At 42.6% G+C, this 10,851-nt stretch overlaps 2 protein-coding genes across 2 annotated transcripts; both read left to right on the top strand.

Annotated features, from left to right (window-relative positions):
* Window positions 1-448: 448 nt before the first annotated feature.
* Window positions 449-2,867, top strand: Bfra_009721 (putative class e vacuolar protein-sorting machinery protein hse1 protein; the record flags this gene model as incomplete). The annotated part of the gene is made up of 6 exons (XM_037340061.1): window positions 449-488; window positions 574-746; window positions 791-1,540; window positions 1,589-1,661; window positions 1,722-1,925; window positions 1,975-2,867. The coding sequence occupies 6 exons, from the start codon at window positions 449-451 to the stop codon at window positions 2,865-2,867; spliced, it is 2,133 nt and encodes a 710-aa protein (XP_037189284.1).
* Window positions 2,868-7,416: 4,549 nt separating this feature from the next.
* Bfra_009722 (putative lactose permease protein) lies at window positions 7,417-9,304 on the top strand (the record flags this gene model as incomplete). The annotated part of the gene is made up of 5 exons (XM_037340062.1): window positions 7,417-7,482; window positions 7,548-8,077; window positions 8,126-8,514; window positions 8,567-8,740; window positions 8,802-9,304. 5 exons carry the CDS (start codon window positions 7,417-7,419, stop codon window positions 9,302-9,304), a joined length of 1,662 nt encoding a protein of 553 aa, XP_037189285.1.
* Window positions 9,305-10,851: the final 1,547 nt, after the last annotated feature.

Below are 10,851 nucleotides of genomic sequence, written 5' to 3' on the forward strand. Positions count from 1 at the left end.
ATACTCTATTCTTTGAATGTATATTTACGTTGAGCAACTGTATATCCATACTGTGATCAAACAATGAGCTGTCGTATGTTGAACGTTGAATTTAGATATGTCCGGCCCAATGTTATTACATCAAATTTTCACTTAGCCCAAATATTATATTGTTTCCTTGGATCATACAAAAATTGAAGTCAAATACACAAATTCTATTTTTAGTATCGAAGTCTCCAATACATCGTATTTTGGTTCGATGCCTTGTGCCTTGTGCGGCGTCGGAAAGCTTCCAGTGACGTTGATATGCTCGTGATACGCTACCGCAGCACTTGTCTATTTAGCGGGGCTCGGTCTTCTAGGAGCAAACCATCTACAACTCTTACTTATCACCTACACCTTCATAACCACAAAATCCCCACGACATTTATTTCTTGAAATATCTAAGTAATATAGGAATTTGTAAACGATGTTTCGCGCGCAACAAAATGCCTTTGACGAGGTCGTCGGTAAGTCACAGCTTATGATTTCATTCGAATCCCCAGTTGTCTCGAATGAAGCCTTGAGCACGATGCTAATTTATGGATGCTATAGCTAAGGCGACCGACGAGAACCTTACCTCGGAAAATTGGGAATACATTATGGATGTTTGCGACAAAGTAACTGGTGAAGATAGTGGTGCTAAAGATGCCGTTGCGAGCATGATAAAGAGGTTGGCGCATCGAAATGCCAACGTACAATTATATACTTTAGAGGTTGGTCATCGCGTGAGTGGGAATCACTTTCAACATATCTAACATTCATTATATAGCTTGCCAATGCTTTGAGTCAAAATTGCGGAGCGAAAATGCACAGAGAGTTGGCTTCGAGAGCATTCACGGATGCACTATTGAGACTGGCGAACGATAGAAACACACATCAACAAGTCAAGGCAAAGATTCTGGAGCGAATGGCGGAATGGGCAGGAATGTTTAAAGACCCTGATTTGGGAATTATGAATGATCAGTACCACCGCTTGAAGAGCCAGAATCCCAACTTACATCCGCCTTCCGCCCCATCAAAGAATCGACTCACGGATTTGGATCGTCAGAAGGAAGAAGATGAATTGCAGATGGCATTAAAATTATCCATTCAAGACAAAAGCAGTCAGCCAAAAGCTGCACAGCCATCCAATTCATCCGCAGGTCCGGCACAATCGCAACAAGCTGCACAGCCACAACAAGTATCATCTGGGACCACCGCGGCTACTGTCTCAAGAGTGAGAGCACTTCACAATTTCCAACCTACAGATGCAGATGAGTTACAATTTCGAAAGGGCGATATCATTACAGTCGTAGGATCAGTATACAAGGATTGGTGGAGGGGCTCCCTACGAGGAAAGACTGGTATTTTCCCATTGAATTATGTCGAGAAATTGGTCGATCCCACACCAGAAGAACTACAACGAGAAGCGCAAATGGAGGCCGAGGTTTTTGCGGAAATCAAGAATGTCGAGAAGCTACTTACATTATTGAGTACTTCATCATCTCAATTAGATGCCCGTGATAATGAGGAAATTACAGTAGGTTTTTGGTATCCTCATTTTCCAGCCACTTTCTGACATACTTAGAAACTTTACCATTCTACTCTTGCAATTAGGCCGAAGCTTATTGAGCTTATTGGAAAGTACTCACAGAGGAAAGGTAGGAATTCAATATTCGTCAAATAATACGGCTCATGATCAGCTCACTAACATACATCAGACGATTTCACACAACTCAATGAGAGATTCATTAAATCATGTCGTGATTATGAAAGCTTACTTGATGCCTCTATGACACAGGCACAACCTTATCAGTATGGTCGACCTGGGCAAGTCCCTCAAGGTCCACAAGGTTATGGGTACCCTCCTCAAGCCGCAAGACCACAACAAGAGCCACAGCGATATTATACACCATCTCAGTCAGGTGAGTGAACTTGAATATTAATCAATATTGACCTACTAAGACTTTGCAGAACCACCATATCAGCCGCAACCATCTCCATCTAACGGTTATCCTCCTCAACGTAATGGACCGGCCCCTTTTTACGTTGTAGCTCCAGGTCAACAACCTCCACAAGCAGAGAGTCATCAACCATATCCCGGCCAGCAACCTCCACAAGCAGAGAGTCATCAACCATATCCCGGCCAACAGCCGCCACAATCGGAGAGCTATCAACCATATCCCGGCCAGCAACCTCCACAAGCAGAGAGTCATCAACCATATCCCAGCCAACAGCCTCCACAATCGGAGAGCTATCTACCATATCCCGGCCAGCAACCTCCACAAGCAGAAAGTCAACAGCCATACCCCCAAAGAGATCCTACCCCTCGCATTCCATCAGGCTCGCAACCACCTCCACTTGAAACTAGCAGTCCTCCTCCAACTCAATATCCAACCCAGCAACCACAAACTGGTCACCGTCCCCAAAGTACATATTCAAACCCACAAGAACTTGCAACTTCTGTCTATGATTCTCCAGTTCAACAACAAAATCCTCATCCATATACTGCATACGCCGAAACAGACCCATATACAGCCACACCAGCCCCTTCTCAACCTCCTCAACAATATAATGCCTACAAACCTCCTCAACAACCATCGCAACCTCCTCAGCCATCTTATGAACCACCAGCGCCCCCGGGTTCATTGCCCAGCCCAGTTCAAGGAAGCTCACATCCGGTGTTAGGGGATGCGAGATCGACGTTGCCTAGCCAGGGGCAATATAAAGCGTACCAAAGACCGGATAGTAGTGATAGCAATCAGGGACCGAGTCAGGGGTTAGCTAATGCGCCTAGTGCGCCTAGTGCGCCGCCTGGGGGTGCATCCAATCCGGCGGATTTTTGTAGGCAAAATGCTGCTTATTAGTTTGGTTGTTAGGGTGTATGTTGGGAAGGAGATGAGGGATTAGTTCGAGGATGGATGAGGTGCTTTCAAAAATTTAATGTGAGTGGATTTTGACTGGGAGAGTAGAGAGATCAAATGTGAAGTGTGAGGATTGAAGGAAGTGGGCAAATGAAATTATGGAGAAGTGCACAGAGAGACAATATACAACATATGGACGGACGGACGGGTCGATAAATCATTGAATAGTCAATAGTATAGGCATTGATTCCTATGAAAGGAATGGTATGGGAGGGGAAGGATGGGACGAAGGAAATAGGATGGATGCAAATATGATATTAAAAGAAATTGAGGAAGTTCGCAGTCGGCAGTTGTTGGTAGTTGAGAGTTGGTAATTGCTAATTGAATATCCAGAGTAAAAGTTTATTGTGTACTTTTGCGTGTTTGTGTTTATGTTTATGTTTGTGTTATACCTAATTGTTTTGATGTTGGTGTGATGTGGTTCATGTGTAGATACTACTGGGGAGGAAGAAGAGGTGTCAAAGGAGAGAGAAGAGGGGGGAAGGGATTGAAGATAAGAGAAGAGAAGAGTGTATTTGGATATTAGTGGCACAATGGATAGATATAATTAAATGGGATGGGATGGTATTAAATCAGTTGGAATGAGATGAATTAGAAAGAAATAGGATGGGATAGGATAGGATAGAATAAGAAAGAGGAAAGAGTATAAGAAAGGAGGGGGAAGAAAAGGAAAGATTGGATTAGAGTAGATTAGAGTAGATTAGAGTAGATTAGATTATATAATTATTGATTCCAAGATAATTATAGAGATAGATATATATTTAGATGGACTGATTTTGGTGTTCATTGTGTTTTTGTTTTTGTTTTTGATTGTTTTTGGAGAGAGAGAGAGAGATGGAAAGAGAAGGGGGGAGGAGATCTCATCTTATTCTTGGATTGGGGTTTTTATTATTAAGGGGTGGTGGTGGTGATGGTGAGGAATGGGTTTGAGAATGGGCGAGGAGTTGAAAAGAAGAGGAGTTGAAGGGGAGGGGAGGGGAGAGGTGTAGGAGTTGAGTTGATTGTAGTGGATGAAAGGATGAGTAGGTGGATGGGTGGATGGGTAGGTAGATAAGTAGAACGGTGTGGGAATTCATTTTTATTTAAAGAGGGTTTGTTTTTATTTGGCGAGGATTTGTTATGGAGGGATGGGTGGATGGGTTAGATGGATTAGATGGATTAGATGGATTAGATGGATTAGATGGGTATATGTGTATATGTGAGGTGGACATATATGAGATGGGATGAGAGGAGAGGAGAGGAGAAAGGTGGATGGAAAGGTGGATAAATGGATTTGAGTCGATTGAAGTAGAGGAGAGGAGACGAAAGGAGAAATATGGATAAATGAATGGTTTAGAGTAGAGTAGAGTAGATTAGATTAATTTGTTTTGAGGTGGAAAGAAAAAGATAAAAGGTAGTTTATAGACCACTTTATGTATGTATGTATGTATGTATGTATTTATGTATCTATAAAATTTCCTGGCTGATTGCGAAGATTGCAAAAATTGTAAAGATTTGGTGGGATAAATAGTTTTGCTAATAGGGGGTTTAGAATGGAGGGATTGGGAAGTGCGGATCGGTGAATGGGAACTGGAAATTGTAAACTGAGAGTTAGATATTAGGGTTTGGGTATGGGGAACGGGAAATCTGACGAGTTGAACCGGATGTATAGAATGTTTAGTATGAGTTGGATGTATGAAGTAAATCAGTCCAAGTTCGAGATGATAAGTAAGGAGGATGGATATATCGATATCGGTATTAGTTTGCATTTTGAATAAAGTGTGCTGTGTGTTTGGTAGGTATAGAATGCATGTTTGTATGCTTGTGTTTGGAATTTAGGATTCGGAATCCAGAAGGAAATCGTATCAAGGACTCGATAAATAGGAGACGATATAAAGTTAAGATACGCTCATCGCTACTTTGATACATTCTGCAGGTGGATATGCTGACCACTCTAGGTGGCTGGATAGCTATGGCGATTAATGGCTGATTATCGATGGAGGTGAAATTGTGATGTTTGATGGCTTGTGTTTGTATTGGTCTTCATATGTTGTTTGGGTTTGACTTTGGCTTTGGAATGGTGCACTCGGGTTGAGATTGGGGATTAGATGTCGAGATTGGATGGGCCTTTCGTCGAGGTAAAGTGACAGAATAGGAGTATATCTGAGGAGTCTGTTGTATGTGGTTGATGCTAGGTATTTGTGGTGATGTGGTGATGTGGTGATGTTCGATGTTCCGTTTTGCACTGATAGAATAGGTAGTGGTTCGAATATGGATTGTGTGAGAGGGATTAGCTAAACTTTAGATCATATTAGCTGGATTAGCTATCTGAACATAGATTCTTCTCCTTCAAACGTTAGATTCCAAATATCATCAAGCACTTACCTATATCATTCTTCACTTACCAGCCTTCATACATTCAAGGTCTCCTCGTTTGTTTATCGAAAAAGCGACGATTAGACTAAGAATGACCTTCATATCTAGAGTTTGATGTAATCTGAGTAAATAGTCATGTCCAGATTTGTTCAGATTTCAACATAATCCAATCAGACCTCTCTCGTAATAACTCTCTCTTAGACACATGTATGTTCGTTCTCTTCTTTCACAATACTTTGCAGCTAGAATATCTCGTGAATATGTAGCTATCCCAGTCCACATGCCTCGGCTGTACCAATCCAGAGTACAGAGTAGGATCTGGAATCTGTCCTACTGCAGGCTTGTGGATAGTAAGGTTAAAAACTCGAGTAATAACGGCAAAGGATTCCGAACCTAGTCGGCTGATCCATCCATCCATCCATTGAAATCTGGAGACCCCAAATCCCCAAATCCCCATCACTTTGATAATTTGACATTTGTACGTGCGTACGGAGAATCTACCCTGGAAAAAGAAATCAAATGTGTATATCAAAGTTCAAAGCCTCAGCAACTGATCTAATTGTTGGGAGGCAAAATTGCAAATGCGGCGAAGACGGGTATTTTTATCTAATACGAAATCGTCGACGGAGCTTGTGATGAGAAATCTTAACCATGTTCGGTTTCCCAAGCTCTCAGTCTGGATTATCGACAAGCACAAAATCCCGAGAATATGGTTTCCTCATTTTGAAAAATTTGCTTGGGACGGAGGATACATTGGTTTGAAATTGGATGGATGCAAAGATGTGCATGTCGGGATGGGACTTTGAATCGAGATTAGGCTTTGCGGCCAAGATGAGAGGTGCACCGGCTGCGCCGCAGATAGCGTGTTCGTTGGGGATCTGTAATGAATGTTGTCGTTTGCTGGAGCGGTATTGTTGGGATTGAGAAGGCAGTTTATTTGTCAAAGGAAGAAATAGTATCAAAATGTTGTTGAGTTGTCGATTGAGGTATTGAAGTAGTTTTAATGGTGGTAAATTCTAGAAGCATGTTGCGCATGTAGCATGCATTGCCTTACAAACTAAAGTACTTACTACGAGTCGAGGCAATCCCTCCTATCTCTCAAAAACAAAGTTTCCCCAGACTAGCACTAGTAGACGGCAATAGACCATCAATCTTACCAATGATTGGTCGACCTCACGAGATGCAGACACAACTCACACAAAAGCACAACTCATGACATTCACGTGATATCACGCTATGTTAACACTTTCCTAGTCTAAAATATCACCCAATGTCTCATTATACAAACTGACACTACAACGCTCCAAAAACCCCCCCCATCGTTTCGACGCCACCGAAATACAGACGAAACCCCAAAGAAGACAGACGAGGAAAAGCAGAGAGCTGGACCGAATAATGATCTATCACAGACCTCCATCAGGAACCCGTTTTAACCAGAAGCGTGATTATTCTATTTGAAACTTTTAATCCCTTGTCGTGGGATGGGATATTCATTCGTGGAAAAGTGTATTAAGCATTGCTTGGTATACAGGTGACAAGCGGATACCAAAAGGCCAATCTCGCCAAAAAATCAGCTCGATTGCCATGTCAGGCGTTGTCAGCTTATTCCTTTTCTGGAACACGGGGTAGTTACTCCGCAAATGACTTCTGTACTGGGAAACACCTCTTCGAATCAGCAGTTCTGATATTTCTCAAGGGTTGAGATTTTTTTGCCTCCTCACGGCCAGCCGATAATGGGATGAGAATCATACGTGCAAACGAAAGGATCAAGGATCCGAAGTCTTTGTGAATGCTGTGAAAAGTATACTTGCATAATGTACGACCCCGGACCCCACAAAGTTGTATGGCATCTTTTTATTGGAAAAGAAAAGCACACCAGGAATGCCTGCCCGAAAATCCGGGGTTGGAGTATAGATTGGTTCCAAAGATTATTTAGCGCTCCGCTGTTGAGAGTATGCTTGTTATGGCTGTACGAAGGGACAAGGCCAGCCTCCCATTGACAGGGTTCAAGATTGCCATCGTTGCAATACATAAGTGAAGCATATTCCGTTGATTTTGGAACCCCATCCCTCTCTCAGATCAATAGATCCTTTTCAATTGTCAGAGTCATTTCTTGTTTGACAGAAAATTGGAAGACATGGCGGAGAAGACAAATACTCAGTACGAGGAGGCCGAGCTCGCTCACCCTCGAAGTGACGATGAGGTATGATTGAGAATTTCCAATTCAATTTCCTCACAGATTAATTCTAACCATAATTGAATTTACAGAAACATGCCGAAGTTGGAGTCAAAGTCGTTCTTGGAAATGAGACATTCAACGAGGCCATGCTCAAGGAGCCCCCCAAGGCTTTTACTTGGTCGACAATCCAACTCTACACTGCTTGTTTTATCGGATTTTTCTGTGCTACCATGAACGGTTACGATGGATCGCTTATCAACAATCTACTTGTCAACCCTTGGTTTCTCGAATTCTACCACGGTGAAAATGCTGGAATCTGGGCCGGTATCGTTACTTCCATGTACCAAATTGGTGGTGTAGTTTCATTACCATTCGTTGGACCCGCAGCCGATACTTTCGGACGAAGATTTGGAATGTGGCTCGGATGTCTCTGCATTATTCTCGGTACGATCATTCAAGGAGTTGCAACCAGAGAAGCAGGTGTAAGACAGTTCATGGGTGGTCGTTTCTTGCTTGGTTTCGGTGTCAACATCGCTTCCGCCGCTGGTCCCATGTATGTTGTTGAGGTTTCTCACCCAGCATACCGTGGTGTAGTTACAGCTATCTTCAATTGCTTTTGGTAAGTTTAGTATGAAGCTTTTGTCAATACTTGTCTAATCAGATTTAGGTTCACTGGATCAATTATTGCTAGTGGAGTAGCTCGTGGAGCAAGCAACATTGGAGGCGACGAATCATGGAGACTGATCATTTGGATCCAATTGATGTTCTCCAGTATCATCTTCATTTCCGCTTACTTCCTTCCCGAATCCCCAAGATGGCTCTACGTCAATAACAAACGCGATCAAGCCAAGAAGATGCTTACCAAATACCACGGAGAAGGAAATACAGACAGTGTATGGGTCAAATTGCAACTCAACGAATACGAAGAACTTTTGGAAATGGACGGTGCCGACAAGCGTTGGTGGGATTACAGAGCGCTTTTCAAGAACAAATCGACTTGCTATCGTCTCTTCTGTAACGTCAGTATCACGATCTTTGGTCAATGGGCCGGAAATGGTATGTATTCTGCAATTCTCTGCCCAAAAACAGTCTAGCTAATAAAAGTCAGCCGTCTTGTCATATTTCATGGGCAAAGTTCTTGAGACCATCGGTATTGACAGTGCTATCGGCCAAGCAAACGTCATTCTAATCAACAATTGTCAACAATTCTGCTGGGCTCTCTTCGGTGCCGCAATGGTTGATCGTATTGGTCGTCGTCCTCTTCTCCTCTTCTCTAACATTGGTAAATAATCCTCCCCAATACACTATCGAAGAAACCTCTACTAACATCAATACCCACACAGGCTGTTGTGTAGTCTGGCTCGCCATGACCGTTTCCGCTGCCCTCTACCAAGAATCCATTCCGGACCCCTCAAACCCCAAATCCGTCGGCACCAACCACGCAGCCGGTACCGCCTCCCTCGCTTTCATCTTCATCTTCGGTGCCGTCTACTCCGTCGGTTTCACACCTCTCCAAGCCCTCTACCCCGTCGAAGTCCTCTCCTTCGAAATGCGCGCCAAGGGTATGGGATTCTCCGGTTTCGCCGTCGCAGCCGCCGGTCTCCTCAACCAATTCGCATGGCCCGTCTCCATGCAAAAGATCGGCTGGAAAACCTACATCATCTTTACCATTTGGTGTGCGGTTCAATCGACTGTTGTGTGGTTCTTTATCCCAGAGACCAGAAATCGTACCTTGGAGGAGTTGGATGAGATTTTCAACAGTCCCAATCCTGTCAAGACATCGATTGCGAAGAAGAGATTGGGTTTGGATGCGTATGGTGAGGTGGTTAATATTCAAGATGCTTAATTTTTCTCACTCTTTTGGAATTTTTGGTCGAGCAGAGCATGGTTGGATCAAGTTTGTCGATTTGGAAGATATTTTCAAGATTTACGCACTTGGTGCAATTCGATAGTTCTCTTCCAAGTCAACAATGAAGAATTGTGACAGTCCCGCTCGCTTGTGGTGGATCGATGCTGATTTAGTTAGTACTATACCTTTGTATTTAGGTTTACTGCTTTGAATATGTTGCAATATACCTTTGCTTTTATCAACTTTTTGTGCTTTGCATATATCAATCTACTCATGAGCCTGCCTATATCATCGAATAATTAAATCTCTTTAGTTCAACACACAAACTATGACCCTCCAGATTAGACAGGTAAACCTCTTGAATCACTCAGCACACAATTACATCCCATATAATCGAGCGTGAATTTCATTCTCCAGTACCCACGAGTGATATATCGAACCCCCCTGCCTGACTACACACTTCACACTACATGAATACGAAATGCTACGAAGTATCTTCGACTGAGTTCCCTACAGTACATCTCAAGCACTATATTCATTAACTTCTTAACTCCACCATCTATCAACTTTTTACAAACCATGCGCGCACATACCTAATAGCTCTCTACATTGCATTACAATTATTAAATACCCAACATTCCTTCTGTGTCTTTAAACGGATTAAGTAAAATAGTACAACACAATACAACACTGTACAATACAACATAAACACAACAACATGCACACTACCTACACCACACACATCATATACACCACTACATCACATACACCACTATCTACACTACTACTACACTATCTACACCACTACACCAATATCTACACCACTCACACCATTACCTGTCATCTCAAGCCTCTTTTCAAGTCAGTATTGTGATCCAATACCTACCCGACCATCACCTATCCATCCACCCAGGTATTTGGAATTGAAAAATTGAAAATAAAAAATAAAAAATCAATACAACGGTAAACAGATACACATACAAATCCATTATTCCAAATCCATCTAACAATTCCAAATCCCACACGCAGAAAAGCGCCCAGCCAACAAATCTCCAACCCCTCTTCTCTCCTCTTAAAGTTGCCAAGAACAAAGTGCGGGAAGTGCGGGCCGTGAACCGAAGAATCAAGAGTTTATGTTACGAGTTTCCTCATTTCATTCTATTCTGTCCCATTCCAATTCAACTCAATTCAATATTTCAATAAATCGATAGACTCATACACATACATCATGACCTTTCGTATTTCTCCTCAAACGCTACGCTATTCTATGCTTGATATGCTTGCTATATGCTATCACTTTCCCATGCAGAGAGAGATTGAAAGATCAAGCCAAAGAAACGCCACCATTCCATTCGATTCGCTATCCAATACAATACAAGAAGGTATTTAAACACTCATTATCATTTCCATCGCTAGTTTACTATTCTCAACTTCAAGAAGTCATGGATGCCATACCGTGCGCTCAAATCAACATGCAAAACCCCGTATCAATCACCAACAAAAGTGATCAACAACCCCCTCTCTCCACCCATCATCCTCTTCTC

The sequence above is a fragment of the Botrytis fragariae genome (genome assembly GCF_013461495.1).
Source record: "Botrytis fragariae strain BVB16 chromosome Unknown tig00000163, whole genome shotgun sequence".
Lineage (NCBI taxonomy): Eukaryota > Fungi > Ascomycota > Leotiomycetes > Helotiales > Sclerotiniaceae > Botrytis > Botrytis fragariae.